General features: G+C 57.1%; 1 protein-coding gene across 2 annotated transcripts; it reads right to left on the reverse strand.

Annotated features, from left to right (window-relative positions):
- Positions 1-20: 20 nt before the first annotated feature.
- Positions 21-21387, reverse strand: ACACB (acetyl-CoA carboxylase beta). Of its 2 annotated transcripts, none has more exons than XM_077787217.1 (53): positions 21225-21387; positions 19786-20198; positions 18984-19110; positions 18448-18586; positions 18102-18211; positions 17858-17939; positions 17301-17399; positions 16918-17027; positions 16564-16674; positions 16196-16405; positions 15714-15884; positions 15319-15480; positions 14977-15140; positions 14343-14493; positions 14163-14266; positions 13520-13601; positions 12846-12991; positions 12618-12768; positions 12352-12486; positions 11791-11937; positions 11526-11714; positions 11100-11200; positions 10932-11020; positions 10729-10853; positions 10335-10448; positions 10139-10252; positions 9689-9778; positions 9477-9595; positions 9115-9252; positions 8601-8700; positions 8402-8506; positions 8166-8222; positions 7562-7603; positions 7278-7493; positions 7040-7195; positions 6534-6737; positions 5913-6068; positions 5528-5650; positions 4963-5232; positions 4547-4644; positions 4289-4409; positions 3998-4108; positions 3636-3779; positions 3435-3555; positions 3193-3289; positions 2930-3026; positions 2586-2721; positions 2124-2301; positions 1909-2021; positions 1267-1421; positions 943-1113; positions 312-448; positions 21-189 (listed from the first exon to the last, which is right to left on the reverse strand). In XM_077787217.1, the coding sequence occupies exons 2-53, from the start codon at positions 20187-20189 to the stop codon at positions 63-65; spliced, it is 7119 nt and encodes a 2372-aa protein (XP_077643343.1). In that variant the 5' UTR covers positions 20190-20198; positions 21225-21387; the 3' UTR covers positions 21-62. The 2 variants fall into 2 exon arrangements, with proteins under 2 accessions (XP_077643343.1, XP_077643342.1); XM_077787216.1 differs by having other exon boundaries at positions 8402-8509.
- Between the last annotated feature and the right edge of the window lie 560 nt (positions 21388-21947).

Consider the following 21947-nt stretch of genomic DNA (forward strand, 5'->3'; position numbering starts at 1 on the left):
GGTGAGCAGGTGAGGTCTGGTTGTGTCCTGGTGTTTCTCCTACCCTGTGATGACTGCCCAGCTCAGGAGGGATCATCAGTGTCCACCCTGGACAGGAGATGGGCGACCTGGGCCTTCTGTGGCCCGGTGATGTGCTGAGCCATCTGCACAATGCAGTCCATGGTCAGCTCGGGGTTGGCCTGGAGCAAGCTGCAAGGCACAGGGCAGAGAGAGGTTTACTGAGAGGCTAAAGTGAGAACTGCCTGGTCTCCACCACCAGCTGTTCCCATGCTGGGGACCCCCTTGTCATCCCAGCTCGCACAGGCACTCACCTCCGGATGTGCTTGAGGATGTAGTCTCGTTTCAGGTACTTGATGTTCTCCCTGATGGCTGACTGGGTGCTGTCCTCCTCCTGCATGTGCTTCTCCAGCCACTCCACCACCACCTGGTTGTTGTCCCAGAGGTAGCCCTGGAGAAAGCAGCACTGTGGGCAAGAGGTCCTGCTGTCTGCAGAGCCCAAGCCCCTCCTTCCTCCTGGAGCCTCAAATCTAGGCCATGAGATTTTTCTTCCCTGTCCTGCATCTATTTGCAAGCCATTTAAAAGGCAAAAAGGTAAAACATGGTTCCTTTGTATGTCCTGCTTCCTGAGGCAAGCACAGCAATGTGTGTGTTATTTGAGAGCAGCTCAAATGCTAAAAATCTCACTTTTGCCCTAGGAAGTCCTGTCATGATAGAAAATGTTTATTTGGGAACCACTTTGCCATCGCTGAGCACCAGCACCCAACTGGAGTCACCTCATTTGAAGAGCCAGCCCCAGCCCAGGGCTGTTTCACTGCCCATCCTCACACAGTCCCATCACACACTGAAACACCACAGAAACTTCTGGATGGTGGGAGAGCGAGGTGAGATCCCTCGGGATGCCCTGGCTGTGGAGGTGCCTCAGGAAGCCGGGGCTGGGGGTACCTTCTCAGCTCCCTCCGTCTCCATGAACCAGCGCCGCAGCATGGACTGGATGTGGATGTGGCTGAGCTCGCTGTTGGCCTTCAGCACCTCCCCCTTCACCATCTCCTCCAGCAGCAGCCGCCGCAGCCGCCAGTAGAGGAAGGAGCGGGCGCTCTTCCACTCCAGGATGTCCTGCGGAAACCGCAGCTCAGCCCGGGTTTGCCGGCGGCTGCGGGCTCCCAGCTCCGGCGGGATGGAGGGCAGAGGGCAGGGATGTCACAGGGGAGGGACTTCTCTCCCACCTTTGCCTGTCACCTCAGAGCCCCCTCCCCGTGCCCGGCTCACCGTGATGACTCCTTTCTCCTGCATGCGGCCCGGGGTGTCGTGCAGGTCTGCGAAGCGCACGGCCACCTGGTGGTACACGGGCAGCAGCAGCTCCTCCCGCGCCTTCAGCTGCTTCTCCAGCTGCTTGCGCTGCGCCTCCGACAGCTCGGGGGTCCCTGTGGGACGCAGCGGGCTGAGCAGCCCCACCGGTGATGCCACCAGGGCGTCCCCTCTGTGCTCCCACATCAGCCACCACGCCCAGTGACACGGCCCTCTCCCTGGAACACTGACACCAGAGGCACACATGGCCACAAAAAGGTCACACCACACTCAGTGCCCACCACACGAGATGGCATTTGCAAGGACTTTGTAGGACCGTGTTGTAGCAGGCTGGAGGGACACAGGGGCAAGGAGCTCCCAATGCATCAGGAACCAATACGACGTGGCCATGGCCATCCTTCATCTCAAAGCATGGGAGAAGACCCCAGCCCCATTTATCCCATCCACAGAGCCCCCAGGAGATAGAGGTGTTCTAAAGTAAACACATAAAAAGTTTTCCCAGAAGGACACTAAAGGACTCCTGGTGGTTGCCACCAAAGTGCTTGAGCTTTATGTTGAACTTAACATTACTGATGTCCACAACCCAAAACTTCCTTTCCTTACCCAGTTGCTCAACAAGCTTGGCATAAACTGTATCGATCCTTCTCATGGTCTTCACCAAATCCTTCTTTCTGAACTTGATCTCCACTGTTCCTCCAGGCTCCAAAATGCCTCCCCTGGAAGGGAAGGTTTGGTAAAGCAAGGACTGGTGTGCATGGGAGAATAAATCCTAGGCAGCTGACACACACAGGTATTTTGGATGTGTTCAGGATGCTGACCTGCTCTCCTTGTCGGCGTAGAGCTCCACGTGCAGGGGGTTGATGGTGGAGTCGATGACCACCCAGGAGCCGCCGCGCAGCTCCGCGTGAGGGGGGATGTACACCAGGACAGGCTGCTTGAAGTCCCGCAGGCTGTCCACGATGAAGGCGCCGAACTTCAGCATCTGGTCGTACATGTCTGAAAGCCAAAGGGACTCAGGGGCTGGGTGTCCCAGTTGCCATTGCCCCAGCCTCCTCCCAGCTGCTCAAAGCCACCTTCTCTATTGGAGAGACAAAGCACCCTGCAAAACCAGCCAGCACGAAGCCACCAACCCCTGGGACCCCATCACCCCCCTAGCCCAACCCCACATCCCAGAGTGGTGCATACCCTGGTAGGCTGGGCCATCCCAGAACCCTGTGGGGTGGCAGGGGTGACAGAGGTTTGTCACCCCATGGGAATGTGGGCATCCCAAGCACATGTACCTTTCATGCCGCTGGAGAAGCCTCTCCAGTTGGCAAAGATCATCAGCGGGAGGTGTTCCCGGTTGAAGTCCCGAATGGCCTGGGCTGTTTTAAAAGCAGAGTCTGGGAACCACACCTGTCCAGCCTGCTGGATTATCTGGAAAAGACAGTGAGCAGCTGAGACTGTGCCAATTCTTCCTGGCATGCCACATGAAACAGCAGGAAGAAAACAAACTGCCCCAGCCCTTGATTTCACCTGAATTAAAGAAAGTCAAGACATGCCCAAGGATCATGCTGAGCTATTCCTCCTCCCTTCTCTCCATCCTCCTCTCAGATGCCACCTGGCCCCAGCTGTACCCACTCACCTTTGCCTCTGAGTCCAGGTTGGCAGGGTCAGCGGGTATTGTCACCTCCACGGTGCGGGTCTCAACAGCGATGACACCCACGGGGAGACCTCCTAGCCTATGGCAGGGCAGGCTGGGCTCAGCAAGGCCAGTTCTCCTCCACCCCAGCCCCACCAGAGAGCTGCTCCCTCTCCACCATCCCAAAAGCAGTGCCACAGCCAGGGCTTGAAGGTGAGGGGCCACACATGCAGGATCCCAGCTCCATGCCCTGCTCCCAGCAGTACCTTGCTCTGCCAACCACAACGGTCTGAGCCCATGGCTTCATGATCTCCATGAAGCTGCCCTGGTCGAAGAAGCCACTCTGCCAGGTCCCTTTGAGAGCTGCAGAGCACAGGGAAAAACAGAGTGGTGCAAGGGCAAGAACTGAAGGGTTCCTGAGCACCAACCCACAGCCAAGAGCATCTTCTGCACCTACAGGATGCATCTGGGAGGAGTGTTGCACTGGCCTTGGGTTGTTCTCACTTACTTGGATGGGGTCTCCCTGCCAACATCCACCTGGGGTCATAGGGGACTTTGGAAGGCACAAAATCAATTTCTCTTTCAACAGGGTCACTTATGGCAGTGACAGGCACTGGGCTCTGGTTATCCTGTAAGGGAGACCCCAAGGGCAGGTCACCAGCTAGGTATGGGTGACATCCCCCACCTCCATGCTGCAGCACCCTCCTACCTTGGGTATGTATGAGAGCCATTGCAGGATGGTGTAGACCCCTTCAAAGTCATCTGGGACAGTGACATGGGAAACGCCGTTGTTGTGCATGATCTGCACTCCTCCCAGCTGGTTGTTGGATGTGTAAACCTCCCGTCCCAGCACCTAGACAGAGTTCCCAAGGGAAACACATGGGGCTCTGCTGACACAGGAGCTGCTCCCTTGCTCTGTTTGACAAATCTCTGCACAGACAAATTTCCTCTGGGCTGAGGCTGAATTTCCACCTCTGTCCAGGCTGATGTTCCATGGAACAGGGAAGGAGCCCACACAGGTAGTGGTGAGAAGGACAGTGCCATGGAGGACATGCAGCCAGAGCTTGGTACCTTGTTGAGAGCCGTGACACCTGTGAGGATGATGTGGGAGTTCTCCACCTGGATGACTCGCTGGCCCAGCCTCACCAGGTAGGCACCAATCCCGATAGCACGACAGGTCACCTGGGCACACACAGAGGGACACGTGGGGTCACTGGGGCTGCAGCACAAACAATGAGCACCTGGAGAAGGATGCTGTGAAGGGCTCAGCCTCCTCGTTGCATCCTGTTACGCCTCCCATGGTGACTTTAAGGGCCAGCAGGAGAGTGGGGAGGAGCAGAGAGGGGAAGGGCCCCACTGTACCATGCTGATGGTCACTATTTCATCATAGGCACGGGAGGACTCCCCAGCGATGGTACCAGCAGCTCGCAGGTTTTCTACCCCAAAGCCATTGTCCTTCCCAATGATGTCCAGCAGGACATATCTGCAAGGAAAGTGGAGCTGTGGTGTGGGAACCACTCACCTGCATGATGTGCCTGGCAGGATGCTGAGGTGGGAGCTGCATCCTGGTGGGGTGTAGGACAGAGCTTGGGGTGGCTCCATGTGTCTCATGGGACTCACCTGGACTCACCACCTTCCTCCACGTGCTCACAGCGCACCGAGTTCATGCTGCTGATCCTCGTGTAGTCCTGGGGAGTGAGGTACAGGTACCTGAACCCCTGCAAATAAAGAGAAGGATGACTTGTGAAGCCCTCCACACACATGCTCATGTGGGACATTCCCAAACCTATCCCAAACCATGCTGTGCAGTAGCTCAGGGACCAGAGCTGGACAGAGCAGCCATGCCAGCACTGGCACCTTCACCTCCACCACCCGGGAGAAGCCAAAGGAACCATCCCCACACTGCTGGGTGCAGGTGTGACCTCACCCCTGCTCTAATCCCACAATTTGACATCCCAGTTTAGCTCTGGTCATCCTTTTCCCCAGCTGAACCTTCTGTTTTCTCCTGTGCTGCAGGAGGGGAAATGCCCACACACCTTGTAGGGCTCAGCTGGGTCCACCCAGGCCACTTGGAACATGTGCTTGATCTCGTCAGCGAAGCCGATGCGGGCACCGCTGTTGGCGGCGATGTAGATGCGGGGGATGCCCTCGGCTCGTGCCAGCTCCGAGGCCCTCAGGAACACCAGGTCCTCCTCAGGCCCAAAGGAGCCAATCTTGTGTGTGATGTCATTGCAGATGAGCACAATGTCCCGGCCTTTGGGGTACTCAGGGGTCTTCAGCTTCATTTTGAAAGCAACCATCCCTACCTGCCTCGAAACAGCACAAGGTTACAGGGAAGAATCCTCCAGAGAATCACAGAGTCACAGAATAATTTACAGAATCACAGAATTAACTAGGTTGGAAAAGGTCTCTGAGATCATTGAGGCCAATGCTTGACTGCTCACGATCTTGTCAACTAGAGTACTACGTGCCACATCCAAGACACATAGGGGCTGAGACAAATGGTTGAGGAGCATCTCCCAAGCTTTAAACACAGACAGACTGAGCCACCAGACATTCCCATCTGCTTCCTCTGCTCAATTCCAAATGATTCCCTGCTACCTCGTTCCCTCCAGGGACCCTGTTCATCTGCACGAGGTGCCCCTGAGAGTCCAGGACCAGCTCAGTGTAGGTCAAGATGTCCTTGGGATACAGGTCCGAGGAGCCCCACAGCTTGAAGAGAGCCTGTGGAGACACAGCACATTGCTTGGAATGGTTTGGTTTGGAAAAGACCTCAAAGATCATCTAGTTTCAAGAATTCCAAGAGCTAGGAATTGGCTTAGAAATGTTTCATATAACCAAAAATGTTGGGGCTTGGGCTCTTTTTGTTTTCTCATTCAACAGCCTGAGGAAAGGGACCTTTTCCTCAGGTGGGAATATTTGGGGAGGGTGGGGATGAAGAGCAAACACAGTAATTTGGAGCCTCTTTCTGCTCAGCCAGACTCACCTGCCTGATCATCTCTGGGAAGTCATACACATAGGTGGTGCCCAAGGACTGTGCCTGGAACCGCTTGGCCTGAAGCAGGTCCTTGGTGACATAGGGAGTGTTGATGAGCATCCCATGCTGCGGCCCCTGCTTGTCCCCATATGACTGGAACATGATCTGGAAAGGAGAGCAGAGCATTGGTTACCTTCCCTGGATGTCACGGTGACTCTTCTCCTGGAGTGCTGCTGAGCCCTGCTTGGTCAAGGTGATTTTCTACCCATTTTTGACTATTGAGGGGACTGTCACACTGATGTTCTGCCAGTACTAGTGACACCCTAACAGTGATCATTACTTCCAGCGCTCAAAACTGCCCAGCTCAACACCAGCATCAACCCAAGGAACCCAACTGGATGAAGCTCAGTACGTTTTGAATAAAGCACCACCCCAAGGAACCCAACTGGATGCAGATTAAACCAATCCAGCTGTGGGAATGCTGTTGGAAGTCTGGGGGCTCTGGGCAGACCTGCACTGTGGGTGCACAAGGAGTTTTGCAGAAGCCCCCCCCCCCCAAAGCTCTGCTGGAGCCAACAGCACTTGTGCAGCCATGGTTGGGTTCCCGCAGTCACCACTGGGGTTACTCACGCTGCCAGTGCTGGGGTCCCTCACTTCCTTGTAGAGGCTGATGTCCAGGTAATACCCAGACTCATTGGTGAGGAAGAGGCGGATGGGGATGGCGGTGGCAGTGGGTGTCAGGCGGATATTGATCTTCACCTCAGCCTGCAACACCCGCAGCTTCCAGAGGCGGCTGCCATAGCGCATCACCATGGAGCGCACCGACTCCTCGATCTGCACAGAGGATGGCACACGGGGGGGTTGGTGACCCCAGGGAAAACATTGAGCACATGATGCCATGGCTGGAGCAGCCCTCTTGCATATCTACCCCAAACAGCCATTTTGGATTTGCTTTGGGCGAGCCCCTTCTGCCTCTCCATGCCTCCTGGCTGGACCTGGTGCTGATATCCACCCTCTCCACTGGGGACAGGGAGAGATGGTGGGGAGTGGCTGCCCATCTGTGCAGTGGTCCTGAGCATAGGAGATGACAGAGGAACTTTTCGAGGACAGAGGAAGCAGGACTCCAAGAAACACACCTTGGATGGGTCCATGATGACAGTGGGCACGAAGTTGAGGAAGATGTGGTTGCAGTCAGTGCGCACTATGGTGTTGTTGAAGGCCACCTCCAGCTCATCCATGGCCTCCAGGAGCAGCCTCTCGCCCTCGTTCTGCAGGTACTCGAAGGAAGCCTCCTGTGATGGAGCAGGTGGCTCAGCAGGGGCCAGGCCATCCCTGCACCCTCATGTGCCCCGAGGCGCCCCGGTGCCACCCTGCCTTGGTGATGAGGTCGGAGTGGCGCACGATGGCGCGGATGAAGAAGCGGTAGTCGGTGGCCTCGGTGCCCGCCTGCACCCTGGCAGCCCCCAGGTACAGGTGCATCTTGTGGTTGGCACAGGGGATGGCCGTCAGGTCGAAGTTGCGCATGCGGCTCAGCTCCAGCTGGAAGGCGAGCGCCGGCTCCAGGTGCCGGTAGATCCGATCCTCTGCGAACTGCCAGGCACAGCCATGAGCCAGGGCCGTGCCAGCGCCACGCCGGCACCGCTGCCACAGGATCTTACCTCATCTCTGGCCCTGAACGTGAAAAACTTTGGGAATTCTCTCTGCAGCAAAAGGGAGAGAGAAGTCAACGTGAATAGGCCTGGCCTGCAGAGGATTGTTCTGATTCTCCATTAAAAAGAAAAAAAACTTGCAGGCTTTGTTCTCCCCCAAAGGGAAAAGGGCTGGGAGGGATTGATTAGATTGGATTTTAGGAAGAAATTGTTTCCTGTGAGGGAGGTGAGCCCTTGGCACAGGTTGCCCAGAGAAGCTGTGGCTGCTCCATCCCTGGAAGTGTCCCAGGCCATGCTGGAAAGGGCTTGGAGAAACCTGGGACAGTGGAGAGTTCCACCCCATGGCAGGAAGTGGAACAGGATGAACTTTAAGGTCCCTTCCTACCCAAACTACTCTGGGTTTCTACTCTGTGATGTCTTCTAAGGCAGCTTAAGGCTACGGAATGGCTCTGCAGGAACCACATGACTGGAAACACGAGCAGGATAAAGGATGATACGGGAGATGAATCACTCATTGAATTGCTCATTAATTAATTCCCAGCTCCTGAAGCACAGTGGGTCAGTGCTGTGTCTGTAAGGTATTTATAGATGTCAGAGGCTCAGTTGTACTCACCTGCTGGGCAATGAGGAACGTGATTCTCCGGAGACCCCGATCAACGAGGATATTTTTCTACACAGAAACAGAAGATGCCACCAGTTAAGAGAGCTTAAACATCCCCACTGAGGGAGCAAACGAAACCTAAACTGAAGCATTTTGGGGTGCACTGCATAGAGAGGAGGCAGTGCCTTAGGGTACCGTGTTCTGGCTTGCAGGGTTTGCAAAAAGAGGATCCAGCCCCAGCAACAGACCTTGGACTGGGCAAAGGCTCTGAAGACGGGCACCAGCTTCTCGTCTTCCATGTGGTCAGCAGAGCAGAGTGCGATGTTGAGGATGTGGATTGGCTCCTCACGGATCTTCTGGCAACAAAACCCCACAGTCAACCCTGGCCAGCAGTGTCAGTGCCGTCCCAGCACCACCTGGGGGTATCAGCAGCAGCTTCATGCCCACCTTGGTGTCCTCCTCATCGTAGGTGGTGGCCTGTGCATCACTGAGGAGCCCACTGTCCGATGGGGAGTTGGCAAAGCACGAGATCACTTCATCGAAACTCCTGCCCAAACAGCAGGGATGGGGTCACAAGCCAGCACATTGTGCCCACCCCCTGCATGAAGGGACAGCACCAGGACCCACTGTGGCAGTGTGACAGGCACACAGGTACCAGCACAATGACCCCACCATCCCTCAGCAAACCCACAGCTTATGAAATGCAGCTCTGAGCTCTGCTGCGTTAATGTTCAAAGGGGTTTAACCTGTGCCATGTAAGCTTTCCCCACGTTCCTCATGTCCCCACAAGGTAAGTGTTGTATGAGAATACCCAGTCTGCAGCTATGGTGGGAACTGGAGCTGCCTCTAGCACTGCCCAGCTGCCCACAGCTGTGGCTCTTCCACCCCATTTTGCTTTCCAGTGACTGCAGTGGCACCCAAAATGCACAAACACTGGCCAGGCATGTCCCTGTACCCCCACCTTGTGAAGTCCTCAAATCTGCAGAAGGCCACCATGACTCCCATCCTCTGGCTTGCGGGGGAAAAGCCACTGTCCATGAAGAGCTCAGTGCTGTGCCGGGCCAGGTCAGGGTTGGAGATGCTGATAGGAGCGGATATCCTGCCATGGGGAGCAAGTGTCAGCTCTGAGGGAGGCACCATGTGGGACCACACAGCTCCCACAGGGAACCTTGACCTGGAGAGGGCTCATCCTGCTCCACTGGCAACAGGACAGCACAGTGACAGCTCCCGCTTTGCACAGAGGGCATGATACAAACCCCACAGCTTTGTGAAAAGAACCATGTCCAGAGGAGCAGGACAGCTGTGTGGGAAGGATCCCTGTACCTGTTAGGGTGGGAAGAGGGCAGCATGAACTTGAACTCCACCAGGGAGGTGCCATCAGAGAGCTGCTGGTGCTGCAGACTGTGCAGCTCGTAGGCGATGTACCCCCGCCGCACGTACACCTGTGAGGCGACACAGGAGGAACCACCTTGCCTCTGCCACCCCTGGGCCACTCATGCCACCCTCAGGCCTCCTCTGTGCCCCCCAGGCCTCACCTCCAGCGCTGCCATGCGCACCACCTTGTTGGTGTGGTAGAAGAACACGGGAAGCACATCAAAGATGGAGGTTTCTGACAGGATCAGTTTCTGCAGGAAGAGAGCAAAATTTAGGGCAAAAGTGAAGTGAGACCTCTGTGCTCTATTTAGAGAGTCCCCCAATGTGGAGCTATGCAGGACTGGTCACTAGGGTGCCATGGAACACTAAGCCCATAATGGGGAAACCACAAGAGTCAGACATGGATCCACACATCTGTTCTCTGCTACATGGAGCATGGAGCAATGGATAGGGACTGGCAGCACTGGGGTGCACCCTCTCCTCTGCTCCACACAGCCACTACATCAAGGCTTTGAATGATTTTTAGCTGTTTTTAAGACTAAACCACTTTCAGCCAGACCCCCTCCCTGAAGCCACCTGAATTCCCTCTGGAAAAACGCATCATTCCCAACCTTCAGGTTCTCAGGGCAGTACTCATGTCCATACATGTCAATAGCAGAGATGAAGATGGACTCAACCTGGTTGTGCCGCAGCTCATAGGAGGGCATGTGAGAGGCAATGAGCACCTGCCAGGGGAGAGAGGAGCTGGGAGCGTGGGGGACAGGGATGGGGACAGGAATGGGATGGCACTGCATGGTGCTGGCTGACCTGCCGGGCTCTCAGCGCCACTTTGGAGTGCTCGGTCTTGCTGAGCTGTGTCAGCTCATGGAGGATGGTAGTCAGCTCATCTGTTAGCGTGGGGTCACGGCCACACAGCTGGTCCTGCAATGTCACAACCACCACAGCTCAGCTCAGGCTCCTCACTGTGTGGGATGGCTTCATCCTGCACCCCCAGCCCCATGTAGCCAAAGGGGACAAGACCCAAGGCACTAAAATGGGCTCTTTTTGACCCAAGCATAGTCACACAACACCACGGAGAGGAGATAATTAAAATAAAGCAATAACAAGGCAGGAATGGACACTTCAAGCAATGCAGAGCTGCCTTGACTCTTCCCTGCCACCAGCCTTTGCTCCTGGAGTCTTAGGCATGAGTTATACTCACAATTAACATGATCACCAGCTGGTTCTTCTTGGCCACCTGGGCATGGGAGAAGATGCTCTCCAGCACGGGGGTCATGTTGGGTTTGCATTGCTCCCGCAGGCTGATGACACACTTGTCATAGTGAGCTGTGAAGAAGGGTCTGGTGAGCCCTGCAGCTCCTCCAGAGAGCCCTGCAGCTCCCCCAGAGAGTCCCTAGCCCTCACCATGCTGGAACTGTGTTTCCACTTGCAGATAGCGCCTGAGCAGGTCCAGCACCACTGCCTTCATGTAGCCCCGGATGCCGCTGCGGTACCTGGGGAGCAAAGAGCCCCTCATGCTGTGAGGAGGCGCCTGTGTGGGGACAGGGGAGTCACAGACAGCACGGGGCTCACCTCTGCACCAGCTGCACCAGGCTCTGAGTGTTCATGAAGAAGACTTCCCGCTCAGCTTTCCTCTGCAGCGTGGCTGCGTGGGTGTCCAGCACGTTGGCAATCTGTGGGGAGAGGGGACATGGTCCAGGGTGGCTCAGGGGCATGAGGCTGCCATCTCCCCCTTGCTTACTCCACCCACAGCCTCTCCCTTGTTGTTTGGTTTTTTTTTTTCCCAAAGTGAAAAATGCAAAGTGACAAATGAATATAAAAAAGACAGGCACACATTAGAAGCAAATCTACATAAAAACCAAACACACATAGAAAATATAAACCTCCACATATTTCTCTCACTTATTTCATTTGTTATAAAATCTTAGCAGCACAAATTGAGGCAGGAGCTCCCAAGTGGCTCCAGTGAAGAGGATGTGGGCCCCCTTTGCCACTCACCTGCTGGCTGGGGAAGCGGCAGAGCACGGAGGTGATGTTGCTGGCGTACTGCGCCATCACCTTCCGGATGGACTTCTCCACAGCCAGCGGGATTCGGCCCGAAATGCTCGTCATGATCTCCTGCAGCTCCAGCAGGGGCAGGGCAGGGTCCCGCAGGGTCTTCATCAGCTGTGCCACCCATTCCTTCACCTGTGGGAGCAGAAGCTGGTGCTGTTGCGCTTGCCCTCATTGCAACTGGGTGAAACACCTGGTGCCTGACACCCACCTTGGTCTTGAAGTAGGGCTCGGGCAGGCAGTAGCCGCTCATGATGTTGGTCAGGTTGTCCAGCACATTGCGGAGAACCTGGTGCTGCTTCTCACCAGTGATGGGGAGGGTCTGCTGGACTGGGAGCCCCCCTGTGAATGGCTGTGCCTGGAGAGGGCAGAGGGAGGTGGGCTGAACTGTTGTTGGAAGAAACAGAGCTCCCAAGAGCTGCATCTGCCCAAGAGGAACCAGCACAACCCCTGCTTTGGGTCAGATACAGAGAAAGTGCCTTACACTGAGCCTAGTGGATCTGCCAGTGTCTCATGATGAAAATAATATAGGAAAACTGGAGATTTTAATGCTATAAATGCACTTTTTTAGTGCATGTGAGCTCCTGCACATCGAGGAAGCAGAGCAATCCATGTGGAGCAGCATTTGAACCCAAAGACAGCCCGAGGACATGGCATGACCTTCACTGTGATGCCACATCAGGGCAGCTCCTCCATTTTGTCCCCTAGGGAGCATTCCCAGGATGCCAACTGGGAGCTGGCAGGAGGGGATAGCAGCCCCTAGGAGACTCACAGGCTTCACTTTGGAGGGATCATCGAGCTGGAGCCGGGCGATGACACAGCCGGCCTCCAGCAGCGCTCCCGGCCGCTTGACATAGTGCAGCTGCCCCGCCTCCTCCACCGCCAGCGTCATGATGATCTTCATCACCTGGGGAGGAGGGGACACCGTCACCGAGCCAGCAGCACCCCCGGGCCGCACATCCCACGAGCATCACAGCAGTGCTGCGGGGTCCCGTCTTTTGCCGAATGTTGCTCCTCCAGCTCTTCTGCAAAGCTCACCTCGATCTCCGCATAAACCTTCCCCTCGTCCACGTGGCCGCCGTCCTCCACGGTGTACTGCAGCAGCTTCCCCGCGCAGGGCGAGCGCAGCACCGTCGGGTCCTTCTCCTTCTCGAAGGTGCACGTTTTGTTGCCGATGGTGATCCGGTACCTACGGGAGAGGGAAAGGTGTCACCAGCTGGCTGGTGGCCATCGCGGAGGGGGCATGGGGGCCCTGGTAGGGGGTACCTGTCGATCTCCTCTTTCATGTAGGTGGTGTAGCTGCAGCCGTCGTAGGAGAGCAGCAGCCCCCCGTCGTTGAGCCGGTGCACGTCGATCTCGATGTGCGTGCGGTTCATGATGACCACGTAGGTGGTCAGCGACTGGCGGGCCACCTGCGGGCAGGGGACGCCCTCAGTGCAGCCCCAGAGCACACTGAACAGCGAGCCTTGGTGGGGCACCCACCCACGCTCAGTCCAACAGCTGCTGCCACGGGATGGGGCTGTGCTGGGAAGGCAGCAGGCACAACCTCAGGCTGCACCCAGGAGCTGTTCAACTCTGCCCAGAGCTGGTTTCACTCACAGCTCAGAGCTGGTTTAACTCAACTCACAGCCCAGAGTTGGTGCAACACGTGGCTCACCTGCCACTTTCATAGTGAGTAAGGAGTTTTGCATGAAGTCCAACTAATTTGGTTTAAAAGCAAGAAAATGAAGTCCCTTAATAAACTCAGGGCAACAGGGTTAAAACTGATAGGTTAAAACGAGGTTATTATGGTTATCAGGTTATTAACCTCATCTTTATGTTGCCCATTTTCAAGGACAACTTTGTATTTATTTCACTTTTCTCCCTTGGGATGGGAGGATGTCCCTGACCCCTTGAGAAGCATTGTGGCTGGTTTGTGGGTAGCACAGCCCTGCCCTCACCTGCAGAATGTACTTCACACCCTCATAGAGGAGCTCCACATCGACAATGTTCAGCAGAGAGGCTGCTGGCAGCACCTGTCCCCTGAAACACAGTGGAAGGATCAGGCCCCATGGCATTCCCAGCCTCTCCAAGCATGTGGGATGTCAGCAGTGCTCCCAGTACTGGTGGGAGGGCATGGGAACAAGTGTCAGCCTTAAGTGACCCACATGAGCACCATGCACAGCCAGATCTGGAGGGAGGCCAGGCACTGGGAAAACACTCAGATAAGGTGCATGGGAGAGCCCTGGGAGTCCTCCAAGGCTGGAGGAATAACCTTGATATTTAACAACAAAAGCATGCTGCACAGACAAGCCACTTCCCCTTGAAAGCTGTTTTCCCAACCATGGGAAGCCTTTCCTACTGTCCAGACAAAGTGATAGCTGAGGATAGCTGTCTCTGCCTGTCACAGCTCTACTGTCACTGAATTTGCAAAGCAAAAATGGAAGGAAGATGCCCCAGAAGAACAACACTCAGGTCTCCATTCTGGCTGCCCCAATCCTGAAATTGCTCAAGGCCAGGTTGGATGGGGCTTGGAGCAACCTGATCTGGTGGAAGGTGCCTCCCACATGAGTGAGCACCCCCTGGGCAGCCCCCACTCCGCACCTTTCCAGCGTGTGCAGGAAGTCGGTCATGGACGTTCTGAAAGCAGCATCTGCCACGTTCAGGGCACCACAGACAACCCCCAGCATTGTGTCTGGCTTCTCTGCCTGTGGGGGCAAAAACAACAGGGTTTGGGTCTTACCCCAGGGAAGGGGAGTGGTGACCCCAGGGCATCACCCCCACCTGCACTTTCTCGGCAATCAGGTGGTCCAGCCAGCCTGTGTGTATCTCATTGTTCTGGAAGCTCTCTGTCTCCAGCAGCTTGATCAGGTACTCCACCGTGGTCCGGAAATCCCCACGGATAGACAGCTCCTTCAGGGCCACCACCATGTTCCTTTTAGAGAGAAAAGTCCTTCATTAATGACCAAGAAGGTGGCACTTGTCTCTCAGCAGAGGGAAGTGGGGAGCTTCAGGACCTAGGGTAATGAACTCCTGAGCCCCCAGCACCTTTTTAATCACTGCATGGTTTGGGTTGGAAGGGACCTTAAAAATTCTCTTGTTCCAAGCCCCATCCAACCTGTCCATGAAACAGCCCTGAATGAAACTGCTGCTCAGTTCCTGAATGGACTCCGCTCCTCATGGGCACTAAGCAATGCTCAGGAGATGACTTTAACATGCCCTGGAGGATCAGGTGGATGAACTGGGACTGTAGCACCACCACAGTCCAAAAAATTCTGCCTTTGGCCAGACACCCAGGTGCTTAGCACAGCAGCACCATTCTGGTCCTGTCAGTTAAAAATCACTTTTCTCTGCTCACACACCAGTTGTGACTCCTCCCAAGGACACACGCCCTCCAACTTCATCTTGCCACACTCACGAGGTGGCTTCCTCCCGGTTCTCTCCCCATGAGAAGCAGTGTCCAAACTGGGAATCAGCAAATTCATGCAGCCCCCCAGCTGCTGCTACGCTGAAGTATCCCCAGACGTTCTTGCTGCTGCGGAAGTTCAGCTCCTGCACCGTCCCCGAGCTGGGCTTGAAACCCTGAGCCAAAACAGCAAAGATGGAGGAATCACAATTGAGACTCGTGCAGCAATACAGGGAAGAAGAATCCCTATGGACTGCACCGATCCCATAAACACTGGCTGGCTGGGGAGGACCATGCCCAGTTCAAACCCACAGGTGGCAGAGTCCCCTTGTCCCCACCCCGACTCCAGCTCACCTCCTCAGGGTTCTCGCTGGTGATCCGGGCAGCAATGACATGGCCCCTGGGCACGGGGGGGTTGGAGGGGCTGTGGAAGCAGATGGGGGTGTCCCCCCAGGGGCTCTCCCCATACAGCACCCGGATGTCTTTTATCCTGTGCAAGGGGATGCCCATTGCAATCTGCAGGAGAGACAAAGGCCTGAGCTGCCAGGGAGACACCGACAGAGAGTCTGAATGGAGATCTCCCAGTGGGAAGCCAGAGTAGAAGGAAAGCTGCCACACCACTTTCACCTGCACCCCCCATGCTGGGATATGGGGCAGCTTCCCTCTGCCAGGCTCCAGCCCAGTGCTCCTCCCTCAGTGCCCAAACAGCCTCCTCGAACTGCCCTGGAGCGAGCCGTGCGTGCCAGTACCTGCAGCTGGGCAGCCGGGAGGTTCACGTCCGCCACCATCTCCGTGCACGGGTGCTCCACCTGCAGCCGGGGGTTCAGCTCCAGGAAGTGGAAGCTCCCGTCCTCCCCATACAGATACTCCACGGTGCCTGCACTGACGTACCCAACCATCTGGGCCAGGCGGACAGCACACTGCGGGAGAGGGAAACCCCTGGATCATGGAATCATGGGGTATCCTGGCTTGGAAGGGACCCGCGGGATCCTCTGCTCCTGCAGAGGACACTCCCAAAACCCCACTATGTGCCTGGAAGCCCAAACGCTCCCTGGATTCTGGCAGGCTTAGGGCTGTGATTGCCCTTCCCTGGGGAGGCTGTTTCTATGCCCGACCACTCTGGACAGGGAGTCCTGCTCAGCTCAGGGGTCCACCTTTCCTTGAAACCCCAATAAACCCAGCCCAGTTTCCCACTAAAACCTCAGGCTGCCCTTAGATTCAGGCCACCCACCTTCTCCATCATCTCGGTGACAGCGGGGGCAGCGATGGTGGCGGGTGCCTCCTCAATGATCTTCTGGTGGCGGCGCTGGATGGAGCAGTCCCGGCTGAAGAGGGAGATGGCGTTGCCGTACTCATCTGCCAGGACCTGCACCTCCAGGTGCCGCGCGTGCTGCGCCAGCTGCATCAGGAAAATGGGGGATCCTGGCGCCTCCGCCTGCACCTGCGGCGGGGGAGAGGGTTGTGATCCGGCATCACCCCCCAAAATTCATCCCAGGATGGAGGCAGAGTCGAGGAAGGAAGTGGGAGGTGCTCCGGGTGGGAGCAGGACCCTGCCGGGATAGGATGGGAGCAGGGATGGGGGTTCCAGGCACCTCTCACCTGCCGGAAACAGGCACTAAATTCCTCTGCTCCCTCCACTTTTCGGATGCCTTTGCCCCCACCACCTTCTGCTGCCTTGATCATCAAGGGGTAGCCGATCTTCATGGCCACCTGAGAGGGTCAAGGGCTGGGGTGACTGTCGTGACTCAGTGTCCCAGCACACCACCCTGACAGCCCACACAACTCCAGCAAGATTATCCCAAGTGACATTCATTCAGTGGGACAAACTGCTGCTGGCCCAGCCTTGTGTCACTGTGGTGTGTGCTGGGAGGCCAAAAGGGCCAGGGCAGGCAGGCTCTGGGGAGGAATCATGGTGGGCAAGAGATAAGCAGCTGCCTACAGGCTCAGCTTTACCTCCAGGCCTTCCTCCATGTCCTTCACGCAGCCCTGTGCGTACGTCTCCAGGGGAATGCTGATGGCCTGCTGATGATCCTGGTCCTCCTCAGACCACTGAGCTACCAGACCTGCAGATATGGCCAGGGCAATGGTCACCATCAGTGTGGCACAGCTGGGGTGGCATGCTGGGTGTGCCCAGGGAGCTGAGGATTCCATCATTTCCCTTGTTTCCATGCACTCCATCTCCAAAATCCCCCTGCCCGAATCAGCTGCTGCAATGAGGTCCCCAATATGTGTGGCCAGATGGATCAAGGACCCCCAATCCTGGTGCTTGTTTTGGGGGGAAGGAGAGGCAAGGAGGAGGGAAGGGGGGAGCAGGGCAGGTGTGAGGAGGCACTCACCACTCCCACTCCACGGCAGTGTGGGGATCTCCAGGGTCTGAGCCACGATGGTGGAGGCGACTTTGTCCCCCAGCGCCCACATGGCATCACTGGGGGGACCTTCACAGAGGGAGAGAAGGGCTGAGGGGGTGCCCAACCCACCAGCCCATCCCCACATCACTGAGTCGGCCCCACCAGCCTTCTGCGAGGACTGGGGATGCAGGAACCCCCCCCAAATCCACTGCTCAGCTCAGGACAAAGCTCAACCCTTCTCCAAGGGGAACTCAGGCTGGGAATCCCACAAGGTCTGGTCCCACCCAGTGTTCTTCTGTGAACTGAGGAACATTGGATGTTCCTCATCCAATCAGCCTGAACATTACAGGGAAAGCCCAAAAAACAGCAGGATTCCTGGCAATCCTGGGAAATCCTGCCCCAGGAAACCAGCCTGAGGACTGCCACTCCATGGGTTGGGCATGCCAGAGGCACCAAAGGGGCTTTCCCAGTGCAGTGTCCCTGGCAGTGATTGTGAGTGCACACACCAGCCCAACAGCCAGCACGGAGAAGCAGTGAGATTTTACCTAGGAAAGCTATCCCATTTTTCTGCAGCAGCTCTGGCAGCTTGTGGTTCTCCGAGGCGTGTCCCCAGCCAGCCCACACCGCCTGGCACAAGGAAAAGCAGCAGTGGGAATGCTACCCCTGTGCTGGCATCTTCCACCGTGCCCAGCTCCTCAGCACACAGGGACATCACTCCCTTTTGGGGTGTACCCTCTGCCCAGGAGCTGCCCTTGGTAAGGAGGTGGGAGACACACAAATGGCCACTACCTGGACTGGGATACGTTTGGAAATGTCCACAATCAGCTCCACATTGGCGTAGTTGTTGTTATTCGTTCCTCCAGGGACCGGCACGTAGTGATCCGCCATCTTAATGTACTCTGCAAGAGAGCACGGGCAGTGGTGGGAACCAGACCCCTGAGTGGCACCCCTTCCCAAATCCTCCATCTCAGGGAGGCTGGAGCAGGGAAAAATTATTTTGTCCTAGATTTGGCTGTGTGGAAGTAAACTGTGTGACTCCAGGCTGTGCACAGCCCTCATGTGCCAGGCAGGAAAGGGCTGCCCCAGCTCAGCCCCAGGTAGGGAACTTCCTTTTTGGGATATTTCCAGGAATTACCTGCGTTAGCCTTGAGGTCCTCGGGGGTGACCATGACCACGAAGCGAATGGCGCGCTCGTTGCGGAACATCTCGTAGGCCCAGCGGCGGATGGAGCGCATGCACTTCACAGCAGCGATGCCATTGTTGGCGATGAGGACCTGGGGGGACAGGGACAGGGGGTGGCATGGTGAACCCTGTCCTTGCTACCCCAAGGGACAGCAGTGCAGGGGCAAGGGGTGGGTGTGGAGCAAAGCAGGGGGGATGTGTTAATCAGGAGCTTTCCAACAGCTGGTTGTTCATCCCAGCAGAGCACAAGACTCCTCAACAACATTGCTGATGTCCGGCACTGGGATTTTGGCCATCGTTTGTGCAAAGCTTCTGCCTGGGGTTCCCTCTCCCAACCCATAAGAGTGAGTGAAGCCATGGAATGAACAGCTCTGGGCTGCCATTGCTCCAAGCCTGGAGGACACAGGACATTTGGGCAGTGCTCAAAAATGTCGTGCTAAAAGCAGTGATCCCCTAGCCAGGCACAAGCAGGGGCGGGTGGGGACAGACCTTCTCGATGACACGGTTGCCCCCAAAGCGGGTGACAAACTCGGCTGGGGAGGCAACAGAAAAATCACGCTGCAAGTCCATCTTCCTGTGGCTCCTCTTCGCCAGGTCCAGCCCTGACATGCTGGGCCTGTGGCAGGATGTGGTGGCTGTCAGTGAGCCCAAGGCCTCCCCAGAGAGCCCAGACCACTCCAGTGAGCCCTCCCCCAGCCCCAAACCCCCTGCAAAGCCTGTGCTGCAAAGGTCACCAACCATATCTACAATGTCACTCAGGCAGGACATAAAGAAATTCCTTATTTGTGGAAGAATGGAAGAGCAGCAGGGATACTGCTGGCAGCACCACCTCAAACCCAGCATGGCAAGAACCACTGTCGGGCTGTCGAGTGTCACAACATGTCCCTGCAGCCAAAGGTTTGTTATTTTTAGCCAGAGCAGAGCAGCTGGAGGAGGCAGGCAGCAGCATTTGGCTTCCAAGTTGTTTCTTCTGAATATTTGCTGTGCTCCCATGGGAGCTGCCCGGTGCAGCCAGCAGGGAGTGAGCTGCCCCACACACTAGAGAATCTGGGGGGCACCCCCTGCCCGGGTTCTTGCCACACTCATGCAGGTGGCACTGCTGTCACACGGCCAAGGACACTGGCTCTCACACGGCAGCAGGACTGGGGGCATCACCTTGTGGCCCCGAGGAGCACCATTAGGTGTGCACCCCAATTCTACCAACAACCATGCACCCACCACAAGCACTCACCCTCCCTAACCGGGACATCCCTGCCCGGCCGCGCTTCGGCCATCGGGGATCCATCCCTACCTGATGCCGGCGCTGGGCTCCAGAAGGGCGCTGACGGTGAAGGGCTCGGGGACGGTACCCCCCACCCCGGCCAGGCTGCTGCGCCGCCGGCCCACCCTGAATGCCGTGGCCATCAGCTCATCGTCGGAGGAGTTGTCGTCGAAGGAGCCCAGCACGAACTTGGCGAGGGCCGGGCGGCGCAGCGCCGCGGGGTTGTACACGGCGAGCTGCTCCTGCTCCGCGCCCGCCCGCCCGGCCCGCGGCGGCGGCCGGCCCGGGGGGCTCTGCCGGCCCGGGGGGCTGGCTGCTGGGGGCGGCCCCGCGGGGCTCTCCTCCGGCTCCTTCTCCCGCTCGCACCGAGCGTTGGACATTTTGGCCAAAACGAGCAGCAGCACAGCGAGCAGGAGCAGCGCAGCCGGCAGCATTCACGGGCCCTGGGGGAGACGCAGCGCCCCGGTCACGGCTGGAAGCACGGCCCCGTCCCCAGAGCTCCGGCGCCGCAGCGCCCGCTGCCAGCCGCCCTCAGCCGAGCTGCTTTCCCTGCCCGGAGCGGAGCTCCGTGAGGAGCCGGGGGGGGACACGGCCTCGCCTGCCCGTGGGCTCACAGCAGCCGTGGGATGGCGGCCCCTCACACCGGGAGGCGTTGAACGGCACCCCCGAGCCACGGCAAGGGCGGTCGATTATCCCCGTCGGAGGAGGGCATGGGGGTGAGGGAAAAGCGCCATGGCCACTTCAGCCCCTCACCTTCCCCTCAGCCCTTCACCTTCCCTCAGCCCCTCACCCTCCCCTCAGCCCCTCACCTTCCTTCAGTCCTCACCTTCCCTCAGCCCCTCACCTTCCCTTCAGCCCTCCACCTTCCTTCAGTCCTCACCTTCCCTTCAGCCCTTCATCTTCCCTCAGCCCCTCACCCTCCCCTCAGCCCCTCACCTTCCTTCAGTCCTCACCTTCCCTCAGCCCCTCACCTTCCCCTCAGCCCTCCACCTTCCTTCAGTCCTCACCTTCCCCTCCACCCTCACCTTCCCTCAGCCCTCCACCTTCCCCTCAGCCCTCACCTTCCCTCAGCCGCTCACCTTCCTTCAGTCCTCACCTTCCCCTCAGCCCTTTACCTCCCCTCAGCCCTTCATCTTCCCTCAGCTCCTCATCCTCCCCTCAGCCCTTCACCTTCCCCTCCGCCCTCACCTTCCCTCAGCCCTCCACCTTCCCCTCAGCCCCTCACCTTCCTTCAGTCCTCACCCTCCCCTCAGCCCCTCACCTTCCTTCAGTCCTCACCTTCCCCTCAGCCCTTCACCTTCCCCTCAGCCCCTCATCCTCCCCTCCCCTCCGCCCTTCACCTTCCCCTCAGCCCTTCACCTTCCCTTGCCCCCTGCCTTCCCCTCAGCCCCTCACCTTTCCCTCCCTCAGCCCTCACCTTCCCCTCCACCCTCCCCTCAGCCCCTCACCCTCAGCCCTCGCCCCCTCACCATGGCTACCAGCCCCATGCCCCCTCTGCGTCAGCCCCGGCCAGGCTCCCAGGTCACTCCAGTGTCACCGGTCACTCCGTGTGTCCATCTGTCCCTCCCTGCTCCGGAGCCCACGCGGTGCCAGGGCCACCCCCAAGGGAAGCACGGGCACCCATGCCCCAGCTGTCCCAGTTGGGTCTCGCACGTGACGGCCACGTCAAGCACAAATATTTCCCTGCTAACGTGTCTGGAAAACTTCTGCTGGAGATGAGGGTGGAAGGAGGGAGGGGGACACCCGATCCTTGGGGGACAAAGGTGCCCTGGCCCTGTGCCTGGTCACGGGGACGAGGACAAGGACATGCTCCTGGGTTTGGCTCCCTGGGGGGAAAAGGGACTCCCCATTCCACCCCCCTCCCTCCCTGCGTTAAAATACCAATGCAAGAGCATGTAAACAAAGTAATTTTTATTAAAAAAAAATCCACACTGGGGGAAAAAAACAAGCAAACACCATATACAACAAGGCCACAGACAGTGTAAACTCACTGGTGATAGTGTTAGCTCAGAGAGAACACCAGAGGAAGGGTTACAAGGATATTCTATAAAAACTGGCATAATTTCAAAAAAAAAAAAAGGGCTCTTCACTTCCATTAAAGGAATTACAATGTCAAAGATGGGCTGGAAACCCAAGAGTATGAAGTCAACACCTCTTCCTTATGGAAGTCCTAACAGTTATTGCCAACAGTA

Source organism: Lonchura striata, chromosome 18, assembly GCF_046129695.1.
Source record: "Lonchura striata isolate bLonStr1 chromosome 18, bLonStr1.mat, whole genome shotgun sequence".
Taxonomy (NCBI): domain Eukaryota; kingdom Metazoa; phylum Chordata; class Aves; order Passeriformes; family Estrildidae; genus Lonchura; species Lonchura striata.